General features: G+C 41.8%; 1 protein-coding gene across 1 annotated transcript in view; it reads right to left on the minus strand.

Moving 5' to 3' along the window:
• The window catches only part of OTOG (otogelin), a 96417-nt gene that overhangs the window by 61062 nt on the left and 15879 nt on the right, over window positions 1-19476 (minus strand). The window contains exons 9-19 of the mRNA XM_051966752.1: window positions 18982-19088; window positions 18355-18464; window positions 16104-16232; window positions 14908-15016; window positions 13408-13454; window positions 12788-12933; window positions 5873-6005; window positions 5484-5661; window positions 3673-3797; window positions 2820-3032; window positions 1299-1473 (exon numbers count right to left, since the gene is read on the minus strand). Coding sequence (XP_051822712.1) covers window positions 1299-1473; window positions 2820-3032; window positions 3673-3797; window positions 5484-5661; window positions 5873-6005; window positions 12788-12933; window positions 13408-13454; window positions 14908-15016; window positions 16104-16232; window positions 18355-18464; window positions 18982-19088 — 1472 coding nt within the window. The remainder of the gene's footprint in view (window positions 1-1298; window positions 1474-2819; window positions 3033-3672; window positions 3798-5483; window positions 5662-5872; window positions 6006-12787; window positions 12934-13407; window positions 13455-14907; window positions 15017-16103; window positions 16233-18354; window positions 18465-18981; window positions 19089-19476) is intronic.

The following is a 19476-nucleotide window of genomic DNA, read 5'->3' on the forward strand; positions in this document are numbered from 1 at the left end:
ACAAGCAGAATTTGGCTATATAGGGGAGAGATGGAAGGTACTTCCTCCCAGGGAGGAGGAATGATGGAAACAAAAGTATAAAGATGGGAAAACATTCAATATGTTCAAGAGTCAGTAAATGCAAATATATAAAAACATATATATTACATGTGTGTGTATGGATAGATGAACGGATAGATATACATATGTATCCAGGAGCCAATAGCATTATGAGACTTGAAGCCAGTATGTGATAACTTGTTAAGGATTATTTGAAGGAAGTGGGTATGTTTAACCTGAAGAAGAGAAGACTTAGCTGAAGTGCTATAGTTTAAAAAATGTGTTTTCATGTCAAATAACACACCTATGATCTATGCACAAGTATGTATAAATATGATATAAAGAATACTAAGGATCAGAAGAAGAAATAAAGTTGATACATTAACATTGCTGTGTGCATATTTAAATATACTTTTTGCTATAAAATTGAATAGACACCAAATAAAATTTTTTTTGGGGGGAATAAAAAGTAGATTGTTTCATTCTTTGTATCCTCACAGGATACCTGGCAGATGATCATTTGTTGATTCATTAATTTCATATTAGTTAATTCATTAATTTCATATTAGTATTTATTAAATATCTATTCAATTGAATCCAAATGGGGTGATCAGTTGTGCCAAATAAGACCAATAAATCAAAAAAAATGATGGTTAAGAATGAGGTGTTGGATTTTGCTAATAATAGGTCATTGGTGATCTTCATTTTCTATTGAGTGTTAGAAGCAGAGCCTAAATAATGGGAGTTTAAGACCCTATATATTATGAAAATAATAGAGATAGCGGTGATGGCAGATATCTGTTGAAAGCACATATATAGTGTCAGGACCTTTAGGAATCAAGAAGATCTATGTTTAATTCTTACCTCACTTATAAAGTCTGTGACCCTAAGCAAGTCATTTAATCTTTCTTACTCTGTTTCCTTATCTGTAAAATGGGGATAGTAGTAGCACCTACCTATCTTACATGATTGTCTTTGAAGATCAAAGAATGATATAGATAAAATGCTTTTTAAACCTGAAAGAATAATATAAATGATAGGAATTTTTATGATTATTTTCACAGGAAGGAGTCAATGAGGAAACTGACCTAATTCCTTCCCCCCTCTCCTCAGTGATAAGTCTTTACTCATAATGTGAAAATTAAATGGAAAGTATCCAAACAAAACTTACTTCTAAGAAACAACAAAACCTGAGGGTCAGATGAATTTCTTGGAGGAGGGAAGATGAAAACTGGGCTAAAGTAGAAGGGTCTTCCTACCTGGGGACACATTTCTCTGCCTTACTGTCCAGGTAGGTGTCTGGAGGGCAGGCACAGCCCTCTACACAGTGGTCTTCTTCATCACTGCAGCTTTCTGGCATTGCTAGGGCCTCGCAGGTCTGCCCACAGGTTGACACACAAGGGCTATATTCTTTTGTGGCCTCACAAGACAGGGCTATAGGGAAGAAAGGCAATCAGGTCACAGATCAGGAAAGGTAGTTCCAATGTGCCCCATCCCAGACCACATGCACAATCCCCTTTGATCTGAGGCAATGAGTGAGGTACTGAACAAGTGAAACAGGTGGGCCACTCCCATGGAGAAAAATAACAGTGAGTTAAGGAGTGTCTACCCCAAGCAGAGAGATTTTCCCTGGCAGAATGGGGGGATGAGAACAATTTGTTTCAATGGTCATGATGGCAACTGAAGGAGGCATCAAAGATCAACAATGACAACTTCATGTAGTAGCAGTAGTAGTAATGGTGGTTGTAGTAGTAGTAATAGTAGTGATGGTAGTGGTGCTGATGTTGATTGTAGTAGCAGTGGTAGTAATAATAGTAGTAGTAGTAGTAGTAGTAGTAGAAGAAGAAGAAGAAGAGAAGAAGAAGAAGAAGAAGAAGAAGAGAAGAAGAAGAAGAAGAAGAAGAAGAAGAAGAAGAAGAAGAAGAAAAATGGTAGGAGTAGTAATAGTAGTAGTAGTAGTAGTAGTAGTAGTGGTGGTGGTGGTGGTGGTAAGTAGTAGTGAGTACAGTAGTACTAGTGGTAATACTGGTACTGGTTGTAGTAGTGGTGGTGGTGATGATGGTGGTAGTGGTGGTCGTAGAAGTGGCAGTGGTAGTAGTGGTGACAGTAGCTGGTTATGGTAGTAGAACTAGGAGAGGAGCAGGCAAAACAGGGAGGAAGAAGAGAAGGAAGATGAGGAAAAGAAGGAGGAATACTAATAGTAATAATGATAAATATTTATATACTATTTTAAGATTAGAAAGTACTTAACATATGATATCTTACTTGATCCTCACAACCTTATGAAGTAAGGGCTATTATCACCTACATTTTACAGATGGAGAAACTGAGGCAAATAAAGGTGAAGCACAGAGAGATAATGTGGAAAGAGGTAGGGAAAATGAAATAGGCTTCTCCTCCTTTTTCTTAGCTATTGACATTGAGGTTAGAACATGAAAGAAGAGTTGTGGGGTCTGCGATGGAAAGAGTACCCATATTTGAGTGTGAGTAATTTGACAGGCTACATTCTTCATCCTCTTCTAAGGCTGCCTGGTGGAATAGCTTTTCCCCTTCAAGGTTACCTTCAAGAGTCACTTTAAACTGATTTCATTGAGATAAATATGTTTGCCAGGATGGCGGGGGGAGGGGGGGGGAGGTGGTGGTGGAAGACTAAGCAAGGAAGAATATCAAATCATGGTGCCCCCTGAGGCAACAGCAGCCCCCTGAGATGACTGCTCATGCACATAAACAATCCCCAAACACACTCACACAAAGCTGGGTCACACACAGGCTCTACTCACCACAGTCGGGGAGCTGGGTACGAAAGTCAATGGTAACTCCATGGCGGCGACACAGATGAGTGTAGTGAGCCAGTGTAGAGCACATGCACATGTGCCCACACCTGCAGGCATCCCTGCGGCATTGCTCATAGTAGGGGACGGGGCTCAGATAGGGGGAGCAGGGTGCAAACAGATCCTTAGTGAGCACACTGCATGCCTCGGCCGCATAGGATGCTAGGGGGACACAACAGGGAGGGATTCTGGGGCCTCTGGGCTCACCACAGAACCAGAGAACGTTAGAGCTTGAGGCAATTGCGGAGACCATAATTCGCCTATTATCCACTTCACTTGTTGTGTGGAAGACCAAATGATGGGTCAGAGATTGGGGTGAGGGGACTTGCCCAGGTACAATGACCAGGATTAGAATCATGCAATTCCCCATTCAGCAAACCACATTACCTTGATATTAGCTATAGAACCATTTCTAGCACCTACCCACATCTATTACACTTCTTTCACAAGCTACCAGTGACCCTCGTAGTCTATGGTACAACCCCCCATTCCTGTTCATAAGCCAAGACATTTTGCCTCTAATATCTGGGCTGTCCCTTACTGTCAATGGGGTATCTGTGTCTGGTTCCCTATCTGGTTTTTATCTTTATCATCTGCCCTCCATCTCTTGCCTCCCTCTCTCTCCTTCTATTTCTTGCCCTTATCTTTGCTAGATTCTCTCTTCCCCCACCTCCCACAAGTCACAATTTCCCTCAGCTACTCTACAACTCTATTCCCATCCCAAACCTCCCACTCTAGCTTCCTTTCGCTGAATCTCAGCCCGGTTCCCAAGCACTGTTGGACCCCAAATGACCTGACTCACCAGCCTGCAGGTGTATATCACAGGGATCCAGAGGGGCACTGGAGATGGCGGGAGAGCAGGTCGATAGTGTTTTCCAGGAATTACCAAAGAGCTGTGGGGTACTCTCTGGAACACCCACAGGAGACCTGCAGAGAGCCAAGAAATACGTTTTGCATATGCAAAGTCATACACAAGTATGCCATGCTACAAAGTCTGGGTTCAGGACTCCTTCTACCCAGAATTCCCTTGATTCTCCATAGAGACAAAAGAGGCAGCAGATTCTGGTCTTAGGCTTTTGTGATCACAAAATGAATTAAGAACAAGAGTCTTCACTGAAAGGGGTATTTGTTTCACTGTTCTCTGCCCTGGGCAGACCACATCCATCATACTATGACCATCCCAGCCACCATATTTCAGGGAGGGCCCTGACAATGTGGAAACACTTAGAAAAGAAAGGTTAGAACCATGGAAGCATTAGGGATTGTGCCATAGAAGAACTGACTGCAGGAACCGGGATACTTAGACTGGTAAAGACTTGGTAGAATTGGGCAAGACAATTGGCCTTTTAAGTATTTAAGGGGCTTTCACCTGGAAAGCATCCTCGAACTATTTTACTTGGTTCCAGAAGGCAGAGGGCACAAATGGACAGAAATTAAAAGGAACTAAACGTTCCTTGACTTAATATTAGGAAAACCTCCCTAACCATTACAGCTCACCAAGAAATGGAAAATAGATAACAAGAGATCATCCAGGTAGAGCTGGTAGGGACCTTAGAAGTCACTGAAATCAAAATCCTTATTTAATAGAGGAAGAAAGTGAGGGATAGAGATTCAGGCGGGGTGATAAACTTAGCAAGTGTCTTGAGGTGGAAAATTAAACTTGGGTCATCCCAATTCTCCAATTCAGTGTGCTACTGTTCTCCCTTCAAGCCAAGACTGGGTGGGTGGTCACTTTGGAGATACTATAGAAGGATTTTCTCATTCATATGTAGCTGGATGAAAAATGAGGAAACCAGGAGTAGGAGATCATTATCTCTTTGTAAGATCCCTCTGACTGAAATCCCATGGCCAGCCTCTCATTTCATTATTGCTTAAAGCTCCCATTTTCTCTTGGTCTAATGGGCTGGTTTCGGAAACCTTTTGACTTTCACTTCCTTTTTTTCTTTAAACATAAAGTAGCTATAATGATTTTTTATAATAAACTTTCTTCTCTGAGTTACATCTGAACCAAAATATAATAGACTCTGACTGTCTAGATGAGCAAGTAAAGGCACTATAAAAAATGTTTTCCCTTTCCTTTGCAGGGGGAGAACACTGGTGAGGAGGAGGTGAGTGAGGGGGAGAAAGAGAAGCAAAACACTTGGATCTTGAGCCCCCTAAATTTCCAAGAGCAGGGGAGGGAGGTATATTTCCAGCAAATTCTCTTGGCATCAAGCTTCTAGGCATCTTTTACAGCTACAAATCCTGTATCACTCCTAAGTCACTACCTACCTTCAGTCTATTCCTGAGGTGTGGATCCCAGTTGCTTATTAAAAAATCCCATTGAGGAAACAGTTATTACTAATTGTATTAAACTATTGACTTTAATACTTGGCCATGTTTAGATATTTAAAAGGAATATTCAGAGATTGAAAAGCTTCTCTATGTGATTGAGAAAGGATGAAGCTCTAATGGTAGTATTTCAGGCACTAAAAATATTTGGAGGCAGGAAGAACCTCAAATCATAGCATCTTGGCAAACTTTGGGAAGCCCTGATTACCCTATCCGTTCCCCATAAATTGTACCCACTTTCTCTCCCACTCCCCTCCCCAACCCTATGGGATCACTGCCTACAAGAAGTCATCCTGCATGTTCCCATTGAAGGTCCCACAGAGCCCCACAGTGTCATCCTTCCATCGCTGGTCCACCTGGATATAGAGACGCAGCCCTTCCCGGTCGTATAGCACCTGTACTCCAACAGAGGTCCGCACACGCAGAAACACGGATGACAGCTTCTGGATCTCAAAGGCATCTGGGAGAAGCAATGGGGGTCGGGGTGGAAAGAGGGCTTCAGGGAGCATGGCTAGCATCCTTCCCTGCCTACAGAGTTAATATCTGCACCTGGGCTCTACTCTATTCCCATTCCCTATGTGTTAAAGGTGCACCAGTTGTGTCCTGTGGCTCTGGCAGAGCCCAAGAAATCTAGGATACCGAGCATTCCCACCTGCCCTTCCCCGTCTTACCATCCGTGTAAGGCAGGGTGACCTTGTACTGACCAGACATGAGGATGTCTCCTGCCTGAGTCAGGGTCACCTGTCTCCGAGGTGCCTGGTTCAGAATCACAGTCACTGATTGGATACAGGCTCCATCTTGGTTCTGGAAACAGAGGATACAGGGGGAGTCTGAAAAGGGGATCAGCTCCTTCGAGCTTCCCTGCCTCAAAGTGTTGCAGATGGAGCCCCCTTTTATATCCCAATTGCTGTCAGTTCACATCTAGCCTCAGCATGCATGCCCCCTTATTGCACATAGGACTGAGGTGGGTATTCCCTTCATGGACCTTCTAGCTCACAGCTAGACTCAACATAAAGAGTCATAACCACACAACTCCCACCACCAAGAGTCATTTCTTCACAGAATCCCAGAAGACACTGGCTAACCCCTCTAGTCACAAACAAAATGGTGAAATCATAATATATCAGTGAAAAGCAGAAATGATCAGGGTATATAGAAGCTGACCTTAGAGTCAAGAAGACCTGAATTCAAGTCCTGCCTCTGATGGCCATTAGTTGTTTTATCTAGGGCAAGTCACGTAACTTCTCAATGTTCCAGGTAAACTCTTCAAGATTCTAAATTTCAGTGTACATGTTAATGCACAACCATGGAGGGAATTTCCTCAAAGGTGAGTTCCCCACACAAAAAAACTCATACATTAATCAACCAATCACATTTATTAATTATCTATTATGTCCAGGCATTGTGCTAAGGGCTGAAGATACAAAAAGGGGCAAAGGACAGTTCCTGCCCTCAAGGACTTTACAATCTAATGAGAGAGACAACATGTAAACAAATACATACAAGATACGTAGAGGATAAATAGGAAATAATCAGAAGAGAAAAGGCATTAATTAGGAAAAGCATCCTGTAGAAAGTGAGATTTTAGTTGGCACTTAAAAAGTAAGCTAGCATATAGTTCAGTAGGGATCAAACCCTAACTTTCCTGACTCTCAATCTCAAATCTCCTAAATCTCTCAATCAAGCTGCTTCTCCCAGCCCCTTCTTAAGGGTCGACCTCTAGCCTGGACCTGCCAACATCCCAGAGAGAGGATGTCTTCTCTGGGTCCTTTAGGATAAATCTCAAAGCCTTCAGGAGAATTTTTTCTATAGTGTGTGTGTGTGTGTGTGTGTGTGTGTGTGTGTGTGTGTGTTTTAGATACAGGTAGAAAGAGCTAAGCTTCATGGATCCAAAAAGCAATGTAGTCTAGTAGATAGACAACTAGCCTCAAAGATGAAGTGACCCATCTCAGTCCCACCGGCTGTGGAACACTGGCAAATTACTCAGACTCATGGTGCTCTAATTCAGTGCTCACTAGTGTCGACATCAGATGGAAACGGAAGCTACCACACTGTACATAAGGATCCCTGCTGGCTAATTACTGACTTCTAAAACCGCACATGTTACGTGCATGTATATGTGTGTACATATAGGTACACATATGTATTCACATATTTGTATGCATACTTGCATGCATGTGCTTTTTTATATAATAGTGCAAGTAGATAGGAACCACATTTGGATCTCATTTGGGCTGCACTTGGGAGTGTTCTGAGCTGCATGCCCACCTACATCTCCCATGTTGTGGGCCTTGTGTCGGATAGTTCTGCCCTAGATTCTTCTCTAGAACTATAAATTACAGAGAAAACGCCAACTTGCTCTAGTAGAGGTTTCTTCACCAGGGAGTATCCAATACCAATGAAATCATAGATCAGATCTCTATCTCTATTTAATCAGCTAATTCACACCAACTAGGCGAGTAGGGCATACCCATTTGCCTGCCCTATCACTAGAAAAGAAACTGCATGGGGCAGCTAGGTGGTGCAGTGGATAGAGCATCAGCCTGAAGTCAGGAGGACCTGAGTTCAAATCTACTTCCTAGCTGTGTGACCCTGGGCAAGTCACTTAACCCCAATTGCCTCAGCAAAAAAAAAAAGAAAGAAAGAAAGAAAAAGAAACTGCTAATCTATGTCATATTAACACAATTGATTTAACTAGTAATCTTAATTGAGGCTGAATAAAAACTATTAAATTCATGAGTCTTCATGGGAAGGGCAGGAGAGCTGAAGGAGAAGGGTCTAACACACTAGCTCTAACACACTTCCTGATACATACTAAGCACTTAATAAATGCTGATTGATTGATTATCACATAGCCCCCTAATTAAAAAATGTGCAGGTATCTGGCCTAATTTGATTCAAACAGAACCCCTCAGCATGGAGGCTAAGCTCAGACATACTAATCCCATACCCAATAGCCCAGCTATATATCACAGCCCCCAGTTCCAGCTGGCTCCTTTATTAATTCATGCCCTTTACCATAAAAGGGACTGAATGAAGAAGTACGGATAATTTTGTGCAGCCCAAGCCCGCTGTTTATCATTTCTCACCTGGACTTTTATCATAGTCTTCTTATTATTTATTTAATCATTTATTTATTCATTTATTTTAAATTTAATAGAAAATAGGAAAAGAAAAAATTTCCATGTGCACAGTATAGTCTTCTAATTGGCTTCCCTTGAGTGTCTCCCCCACTACAATCCATCTTAATAGATCTTAACCGTACTCAAAAAATTCCTTCTACTAAATAAATTCCAATGACCCTATTAACTCCAGGATCAAATATAATATAAGGCATTTGTTCCTAAATTTTCAAACATCATATATTCTATGGTCTCCCCAATCTATCTATACTGGTCAATTCTGTGTTCCTCAAACAGAGTATTTCATTTCCAGTCTTCATGCCTTTGCCCTGGCTGTTCCTCTTTCCAGGAGTGCTCTTTCTTTTCACTTGCCATTCTTCCTTCTAGACACCTCAAGAACTACCCTCAACAAGAGGTCTTCCCCTCTTAGATTATTTGGCATCTACTCTCTATGTATATTGTATATATCTCTTTATTGTATGTTGTGTATATTGTATACACCTATTCATTTATATAGCATTTTCTCCTATTAGAATATAAATTCCTCGAAGGCAAGCTGTTTTTGATCTTTCTTTGTACCCCCAACACTTAGTATAGGGTCTGATCCCATAGTGAGTAATTAATGAATTCTTGTTGACAGACCAAGTGCCCGGTGCACCGTCAACCAACAGCTCAGCTCTGACATCTTTATCCCCAAGGACTGGCAGAGTGATTTCCCAGATATACTTTGGAACCAGATACTTCAAAAGCACCTTCAGACCTATAGATTCCATTCCCACAGCTTGGGGTAAAAGCAAGGAGGAGAACGCTGTACATTATTAGTGAAGCAGCAACAATGAGATCAACAAGATGATCAATTCTGGTGGACGTGGCTCTTTTCAACAGCAAGATGATTCAGGCCAGTTCCAGTAGTCCTGTGATGAAGAGAGCCATCTGCACCAGAGAGAGGGCTGTGGGACAGAGTATGGACCACGACATAGACTTTCACTTTTCTTTGTTGTTGTTGTTGTTTGCTTGTTTTTGTTTTCTTTCTCATTTTTTCTTTTTTGATCTGATTTTTCTTGTGTGGCAAGATAATTATGTAAATAATTATAAAAGAATTGCACATGTTTAACATATATTGGATTACTTGTCATCTAGGGAAAGGAGTGGGAGAGAGGAAAAAATTAGAACACAAGGTTTTGCAAGGGTGAATGCTGAAAACTATCTATGCGTGCATTTTAAAAATAAAAAGCTTTATTAAAAAATTATTGATGAAGGAACTCAATTCTTCACCCTAAAGTCTGGGTTTGAGAACTGCTTATTACATTTGGAGTCACTTACAAAATATCTCACTGAAAGTTCACGCTGACATTTCACATCCTTGCTGCCTGGGAGACCTTTTATTAAATCAAAGCATCTCTCCCAACAAATAGCCTTTTCATCTGTGGCCCTCTCTGGCACGTTACCATGCGTAGGACAGTTGTTTTATGAATGTCTATTACTAGCTCACATTTCTCACATTTTGCTTTGAGGTTTACAAAATGTCTCTCATCACAATAATTCAGACAAGGAGGTAGAACCAGTCTTATTATTTCCATTTTCCACTGAAGAAACAGAAACTCACAGAGAGTAAGTTGCCTGTGTTTGAACAACTAACAAGTGTTTAAGGCAGGATTCACATGGAGGTCTCTTGACTCCAAGCCAGTGTACAACCTATTATCCCACACTGCCTCTCAAGGAGCTCAGTTGAAGACAGTGAACTGATATGGAATTAAAAATCCTCAGAAAGTGAAATAGCCTCGGAGAAAGAGCACTAGACCAAGAGACTGGCTGGGCTGTCTGGGCTCTTATTCTATTTTGTCTGCCCATTTATTGTGGAACTATAAGCAAAGTACACTCTAGAATTCGGTATTTCCATTCATGAAAAGCAGACCCTTCCTTTCTTCATATAAGTGAGATATAGTGAAGAGCAGAATATTCACAAGTGAAAGTATTTTAAGCTTTTTATGAGGTCCATTAGATGGAGAGGCTCTTGAAGGCAGGGATTCTTTTGCCATTCTTTGTATCCCAGCACTTAGCACAATGCCTGGCACTAAGTTGGCACTTAATGAGTGCTTAGTGACTGACACTTGATAGTAATCTTTTCCGAGACTCACAACTAGACCAGCAACCATTCTTGTCTCTCTTATCCATTTCCCTGCTCACCTATGGTAGGTAGGGAGGGAAATGGTCAAGTGGAAATCATAGGGTTATTTCCTATGGAACTCAGGATCATGGCTTCAAAGATGAAAGAGATATTAAAGGTCACTGAATCCAACCCACCTCTTTTACAGGTGGAGAAATCAAGGCCCAGAGAGATTAAGTGTTTTACCCAGCTTGTATATGTGTCAGAGAGCCAAGATTTTCCTTGGGGGCCACCCAAGGGAGAGATTATCAATCTCAGAGTATTGATCTACATTGTTAAACCACATCCAGACATTCCCACCAGTCCTCAGGGTATTGGCTTGTCTGGGGTGTAACAAAATCCTTACTGGTTTCCATATAACTTGCATGTACACTAATATTATTGCCCAATTGGAGAGTGGACTCAAATTATCTCCAGGAGAGGAGGCATCCTTGTTTCTTATGAAAGGTTTGGGGAAGTGATCCCAAGGTACTGTCTAAGGGAGTAATTTCTAATTATAGGCAGACAAGAAAGCATAATCCCCAGAACCACTGGTGCACACAGTTCAAACCTCCAAACAAAACTTGAATCTCCACCTAAAAGCAAGCTCTTGGAAAAATCATCAGCCTCCCTTTACCCTGCTGAGTTACCTCCAAAGCAACTCTCCTCCCCATCCCTGCCAATCATATACTGTCATCATCAACCCCGTATTTCAAAATTTGATTTAATTTTTTCAATGAAGAAAAAGTGATTTTCTCTCCCTCTCCTTTATCTCACTGAATTAAAATAAAGAGCATTGCAAATAATACACATAATAAAGCAAAAAAAGTTTTTTTCTGTAAATCATCCTTCACGAAAGGTCTTAAAATACTACCACCAAGCTCATAGTAATCAGCTCTTCACCTCTGACAGGATCCAGGCACCCAGCTCCCTTGGACACTCAATTAAAATGCCTCAGAACTCAGTTCTCTGCTCTCTGACAGCTCTAGGTCAGGCTGCTGACTTTCCAATTAATCTAAGTCTGCCTAGTAGCCTAGCACGCAGGCGGATCCCTTCTCTAGTGAGGAATTGACAAGGTCTATTCTATCATTTCCATGGCCAGGAACTGCCCAGGGACTTGTGTGCTAATAAGTGATACACAATGGAGTGATTCCTCATCTTAAACTTCATGAATGAAGACTAGTGTCCTGAGGGAGGGACATTAAAGGACCACTCTCTTCTGCCCTGGTCAAATCATATATGCAGTTCAGTCTTGGACACCACGTTGGGGGAAAGACATTTGTAATTTATGACACGTCCAGAAGAAGGAGACCAAGATAAGTAAGAGATTTGAATTTATTCCATAGGTGCATTAATTGAAGGGATTTTTAGTCAAAGAAATGAAAATTGAGGCAGAGAGATATCAATTGATGTCTTTGAGTAAATAAAGGAAGAGACATTAGATATGTTCTTCTTAGCCCCAAAGGGAAAAATTAGGAGCACTGGCTAGAAGCTACAGAAGGACAGATTTCAGTTTGATGCAAATAAAATAATAGCTAGCATATATATGATGCTTTAATAAAGGTTTGTGAAGTACTTTACAAGTATTACATCATTTTATCCTCATAACACTGTTTAGAGGTAGGTTCTATTATTATCCCTTTTTTTTTTTTGAGGCAATTGAGGTTAATTGACTTGCCTAGAATCACACAGGTAGGAAGTGTTAAGTGTCTGAGGCCAAATTTGAACTCAGGTCCTCCTGGTGTATCCCTTTTTAATTTTTTTTTTTTACAGATGAGAGATTATATGACTTGCCCATTAAGCACCAGTTTGGAACTGAACTTTTGTCTTGCTGACTCCAGGACCCGGCTGTCCAAGTAAGAATAGATACAGCTCTCATTGCTCCATTCTATTCTAGTTAATAGGGGCTTCTGAACTTCCCTGAATGTTTATTCCTAACTCCAGGCTTTTAGTCATTTTTGATTATTATTCCAGGTAAACCTCTTTTCCACCCATTGAATCTTACCTTCTTACCCTGCAAGGCACAGCTTAGGTCTCACCTCCTCCACAAAGCCTTCCCTGATTATTTGAGTATACACCCCACTTCCCCTTTCACTTAATACCCATAGTTAGTTAGAAGTTATTCCGAGTGGTTCGACTTCAAGTTTGTGAACTTTGACATGACCTGAAACTGTGAGGGGAGCAATGGGGAAATGAGAGGGAAGATGGGCTCATCTTTCACCTTAAGTCATTTCCCCCACTGAATAACCTGAATGCAATCTCCTCTTCTTATTTGCCACCCCCATAGATCAGCATGAAAATTGTAGCAGAAATCTTACCAGACCACAGGGGGCATTCTGAATTGTCACTGTGAAGGCTCCTGAAGACCGGCTCTTGGCTAGGATATACTGGCATGTGGCGGGAAACGTGTATCGGCGGCCATCAAAAGTGGTGAAATGGATGTCTCCGGTCACAGAACACTCCGCTGAAAGAGCAGGGAGCCTGTCACCCCCAAAATAAGGACTGCTCCCCAGCCTAGAGAATCCTGGTCTGCTAGGAACCAAGATGTGAGAGAGGAGATGCAGCCCCTAACCCTTGGAGGAAGAGAATCTGAAGAAGAAACCTGGGCTTTGTCTTTGAATCTTTTATCTAATGTAAGAGACACAAGGCTTAATCTTCAGAAACCCTCATTCTAAGGGATGGGGAAACATCAGTCTGACTTCACAAAACCCCTGGTCCTGATGGAAGGAACCCTGTATGTTCTAATGCTTAGGAAACTCCAAAATTAAAAACAGTTCAATCTACAGAGCTCGTATCATTCAAGCAAGAAGGCTAAGGTTCTTTGTTCTTTGTCTGAAATATCTGGATTATTGACTTTATGCTACTGTTAGTGTGGTCTGAGAGAGCTACCTATGGATCCTACCTTCCCCACCATAAGCTGAGACCTCCCACTGGTTACCTGGGCAGGCTGAAGCACTGCACATCCATTTGCCCCCTTTGCACGTGCTGAAAGAGAGAAATGACATTTTGGAGGCCACGTTATATTAGCTGCAGGTACAATCAAGCTTCCATTACCCAGAGAGTACTTAGTACTCTCTACCTGCTCTCTTTTCCCAAACTTAGCTAATCCCCACAGAACAACCAGCAGCTTTATCTAGATCTACCTCTGCTCTTCTCAGGAAGTCCATAGATTCTGAGATTCTAAACCTAGGAATTCGTTTAGAAATAATGAAAGGGGGAAGCTAGTTGGTGTAGTGGATAGAGTACCAGCCCTGAAGTCAGGAGGACCTGAGTTCAAATTTGGCCTCAGCCATTTAACACTTCCTGACTATGTGATCTTAGGCAAGTAACTTAATCCCAATTTCGAAGGAAGGAAGGAAGGAGGGAGGGAGGGAGGAAGGAAGGCTTATGAAGGTTATCTAGCTGTCAAAGGACCCATCAGTAGAAAATATCAGAGTCAGAATTTGAATTGAGAACTTGTAATTCCACATCTATACTTAGAGTAGAGACATCCTTCCCATCCCACTCCATCCCCTACCACCAAAACAAAGAATATCTGTACAAGGGACTAGCAATGACCCAAAAAGCACAATGCTCTTCCCCCATAGCATCCTCTCCTTTCCCATCCATGTCTTCTTCTTCCCACTCATAAAGACCTGGGATTGGTAAGAGGTTAAAACACCCTATGGTTCCTTTAATCTTTTTAAATTATAGTTTTTTAATAGTTTATTTTTGTGTGTGTATGTTCCTCTTCAGCTTCACTAATTGCCTGTTTTTCTGGTCCCTCTAAAGAGGGCATTCCCAAGGTTTAAGGAGAGGAAAGCAGAAAGCTTCTCCCCAGAAAGGGAAGCAAAGAAAGCCTGGCCCAAGTCTACATTGGACTCAGATGCTCCAGAAATGGGGCTGAAAAAATTTTGGGAAGAGCCCTAGGGGCAAGAAAAGAAGGTCTGGAAGAGAAGGGGGAATTATGAATTATGAAGAAGGGGGAAAAAAATCTTTCCTCAGTAAGTTACTGTAGTAAGTTACTAGTTACCAGACCAGGGGTGAGAAATCTCCCACCATAGGCCCTAAAAGGCCCACAAAACCATTTCCATAATAAACTGTAGGTGATGAATGAACAGAAAATAAGGCAGAATAACTTCCTGTTACTTGTGTTCTATAAATTGATAATTTTATGGCCCACATGTTGTAAATATCCAAATGGCTCTTGACAAAAAAAATTTGGTTCCCCAGCCCTGTTATAGATCAAAAAGTTAGGATTCCTGGGTTCTGACTTCAGCATAGAAATTAACTCATCTTCTCTATGCACTCTCTCCCCATGGACTGCACTCCATCTTGTCTAAAACCACATCCAAAGAGGATCAAGCTACCACCAGCCTCTGGAGGTCTCTCCTCAGTGGCCCCACGGAGCCCTGGGATGCCCAGCTCCTCCTAGCCCTCTCCCACAATGGGCACCTACCATATGCTGCAGTCATCATTCACCACAGAGCCTGTGGGATACAGACTCCCATGGAATTCACAAGGACATTCGGCAGGTGCCATGCAGCTCCCATCTTCAAAGATTAGACCTGGGAATGCAAGGAAAATACAGGTCCTGTTACAACACTGCCTTGCTCAAAAATCTTTAATGGTTCCCTGTTCTCTATCTGTGGAATTGAACTCTTCAAGTCTGGCATTTAACACCCTCCACAATGTGACTGTCCCCCCATTCTTTAGAGCTTTGATGTACTCTTTTTTTTTTTTTTGCTGAGGCAATTAGGGTTAAGTGACTTGCCCAGGGTCACATAGCTAGGCAGTTTTAAGTGTTGGAAATTAAATTTGAACTCAGGTCCTCCTGATTACAGGGCTGGTATTCTATCCACTACCACCTAGCTGCCCTTTGATTTACTTCTTTATAAAGTCTTGCTTTACCACTAGTTACACAAAGATATTTCCTTCCTTTGAAATCAAAATGTGTACCCTAATCTCTAATTCTCATTAGGTATTTGGCATACACAGCTTTGGGCTACCAATTATCTTCTCAGTAGCTGTATCCTGGTTTCCTACCCAAAATGTCCCATGAAGGCTGGGACTTTGTATTAAATTATGCATCATCTCCCTTCATCCCTCCTTCCCCCCCCCTCTCTCTCTATCTCTCCTCCTCCTCTCTCTCTCTCTTTCTTTCTCTCTCTCCCTCTCTCCTCTCTCTCCCTCCCTTCTTTCCCTCCTTCCTTCTCCCCTTTTCTCTCTTTCTGTCTCTGTCTCTGTGCATGTTTGTGTGTCTCTATCTCTCTGTCTCTCTCTTTTGTGTGCGTGTGTGTGTATATGTAGGGCATGAAAGAAGTGGCTTATTGAATGATAAATTAATAAACAAAGTAATGAGTAAGGGGATGAATTATTTAGCAAGTGAATTAATGTATTATGAATAAGAGAGCAAATTTCTGAATTAGTGAGTGAATCAGTAAATGACCGAGTGAATGAACTAAATGACTTGAGCATATGAATAAATGAGCAAATATTCACTCCCTCCCACCCCAGAATTCCCATCTTAGTCAAATTATAAATCTTAGTGAGCCTCACAGCAAGGTCTCAAGGCTTCTCATCTATAATCCCCAGGCCATTAGTTCTGACTTTAGGTTTCCCAGGTAAATAACTACTTCCTTCCCTCAATTTTACCCTCGGGGCAATAGCAGCCATCCACACAGGCAATTTCACTGTCAATGCAAGGGGTTCTGGGCTGGCAAGATACAGGACAGCAGTTAATACATTCATTGTAAGTGAAGGCCTCCTCCTTGCAGGTCACAGCTAGAAGGATGGGGGACAGGAAGACAAAACATGAGACATAGTCAGCTCTTTACTGTCCATCTGGCCTATCCCCACACTAACTCTTTGAGTTCCTCATGCCAAAGCTCCGGGTCCCATTCCCCAGCTCTCCCATCCCCAGCTCCTTTCCTCAGGGTCTCTGATGCCCCAGGCCCAGCCAGCAGTGGAGTTAAATCTTTAAACATCACTAAAGAAACATGATCCAGCATCTAAAGATCCAGGTACCAGCCACTAGCTTTCCAGAACCTGCAGAGAGACATTCTCAGCTAGGATCAGGGCCCTTTCACGTCTGTGCTAGATACATGAATGGACAAGAAAGCTTTAAGAGGATAAATAAGAATTATAGGATCTCAGAGATGGAAAGGCCTTGGGGTCATATGTAATACAATCTTATGCTGCTCAGCACAGGAATCTCCTCTATAATATCCCTAATATTTGCTTATCCTGCCTCTACTTAAATAGTCTTAAGGAAAAGAGATCTTCCTCCCCCCAAAGTCAGCATCTTCCATTATCTGAAAGCTCAGGTAGTTGGGAAATGTTCCCTTTGTACTGAAATGAAATCTGTCTCTGCAGTTCCATCCTGTTTTCATCATTCTATCCTCTGGAGCCAAGGAGAACAGGTTGAATCTCTCGTCCACATGACAACCCTTTGGATGCTTGAAGACATCAATCATTGTGCCTTTGAGTCTTTCCTTTTCTAAGCCAAATATTCTCACTCTGACCATCCTCTCCTCACAGGTCAGGTCTCTAGTCTTCTCATTGGACTAATGGGCCATTTCTAGATACAGCCCAAGTTGCCAGTATCTTTAAAAGATGTCACCTGAATAAATAGTGATCTATCTCTACAAGTATCTAAATGGCACAGAGTGCTGTGCCTAAAGTCAGGAAATCCAGCCTCAGACAATTATTGGCTGTATGACCCCAACCAGGTCACTTAACCTCGTTTCCTCCTCTGAAAAATGGGGATAATAATGGTATCTATATTGTTAGGGCTGTCGTGAGTCTCAAATGAGATAATCTTTGTAATTTTCTTGGTCCAGTTACTGACATCATAGGTACTTAATATTTTTTCTTTGTGTCCCACTACAATGATTATATTGAATCATTTTGTAAAGAGCTTTCTTTATTCATTATGTTATTGGAGCTTTATAATGACTCCGGTGGTCAGTAAGAAAGGAAGTGATTGTATTCCTCATTCTATAGGTGAGGAAACTAATAGTTTTGTTATGCTTAATACATATTTGTTTCTGTTGACCCTCTAAATGCAACTCTGTCACCAAGGGGTTGTAATCTTTGGGAACCCCCTTAACATCCCTGAAATTCAATTTCCTCAAATGTAAATGAGATTTGCTCATATGATTTCCAAGATTCTCGTCCAATAATAGCATTACACGCTCTCTGATTCTATGGAGTAAAGTCAAAATCCAGAGCTCCCTTAAACAATGATCAGAGCACCCCTGGTCTCCCCCAATCTCAGGTCTATGGACACAGATCAAAAGTCATTAATCACCAGGATAGCACAATGGATAGAGTCCTAGGGTAGTACTCAAGAAAACTTGAGTTCAAATCTGGCTTCAGACAGTTATTACTTATATGATCGTGGGCAAGTCATTTAACTTCGACCTGACTCAGTTTTCTTATCTATAAAATGGGGATAATAATAACACCCATCTCCCATTTCTGTGAGAATAAAATGAGAGTACTTGCAAAATGCTATATAAATACTAACCTGTTATTGCTACAGATCTAGAGCTGGAAGATATCTCAGAGGTCATCTCAATAAATCACTTTATTTTACAGATGAGGAAACCAAAGTCCAGGGAGTGTCCAAGGTCAGACAAGTAATGTCAAAATCAGGATCTGAACCCAGCTTCTTTGGATCCAGAACTGCTATTCCTTCCATTGTGCCAGCCATGACTTAGCCCAGATAAATATGCTATCAATGAAGCCAAGTTTCTCTGACCTGAGGCTCCCAACCTTGGGCCCTTTCTTCAGAACGCAGATCAAGGATGTGTCCTTACCCTGCTAAGGTGTGTACCTTACAGATTCCCTTGCCCATCTCCCAGTAGAGTTTGTACAGACTTCACTAACTCATTCAGCCTACCACACAGTGAATACTTGGCTCTCCAGCCCTGCAAGGAGCGCCCAGCATGGGCACATGCCCGGGCATATTCCGTCAGTGCCCGGCACCATGTGGCATCCTCAGATGCTGACCTGAAACATAGAAATCAGGACATGGTCAGGATCAGCAGGGCCATCCCTCCACCTTGACCTCTATACCTGGGACCCTCCATAGATACAAAACCAGAGCCATTACCTGGCTGGACTTCTGACTTATTTATTTATACTGGGAAGGTGAAAACTAGTTGGGGGCAAAGCAAGGCTTAGTAGAAGGGCTCTAGACTGAGAATCAGGATATTTGGGTCCTAACTCTGACTCTCCCCCTATTTCCCCACTCAATGCCTGTTTCCCCATCTAAAAAGGGAGAAATTAAGCTCTGTTTTCCTTCTAGCTCAATTCCAATCCTACAAGATGATAGAGAAGATAAAAAAATAGATAATATGTAAAAACAATTTTAAAGAATACTTTGAAAGTAAGAAAGACACAAGATTCAAAGATTCAGGCTTAAGACTTAGACCAAATCCTGTGGATGGGGATAGTCCTGTCTCAGATCCAAAGTAGGAGCTCCCCTCCCCACCACCATTTCACAGGATTCCTACCACAAACTCACAGGCAGAGGTCGCTAGTACAACTAGCCATGAAGGGCAAGGGACTGACGTAGTCATGGCAGGTGTCAAATGGGGACTTCAGCAAAGTCTCACACAGCTCATACACCCCCTAGAAATAAAGCAGCAGATGCTAGAGGGTGGGTTCAGGAAGAAAATAAAAATCTGAGAGATCTTATCCCATCACCTATCTCTGTACATGTCCATTCCTTAACTATACCAGAGTAGGTTCTGTCCAATTATCCAATTGGACAGAAAGGAGAAAATAAAAAAACAGGGAGACAGAGAAAATAGCCTGGAGAAGAAAGAAAAGAGGAGTTAGTGAGAAAAAGATAAGAAAATAAGGGGAATAGGAAGGAGGAGAATAGAAAAGGGAAGAAAGAGGAAGAAGTAGGAAGGAGGAAGAAAGGATGAAAGAAGACATTTATATCCTAGGCCCCTTCCTTCCAGTATCATGAAGTTCCAAGTAGTCTGAGAATGGTTTTCTTCTACACAAAGTG

This window comes from Antechinus flavipes, chromosome 6, assembly GCF_016432865.1.
Source record: "Antechinus flavipes isolate AdamAnt ecotype Samford, QLD, Australia chromosome 6, AdamAnt_v2, whole genome shotgun sequence".
In the NCBI taxonomy this organism is placed as follows: Eukaryota; Metazoa; Chordata; class Mammalia; order Dasyuromorphia; family Dasyuridae; genus Antechinus; species Antechinus flavipes.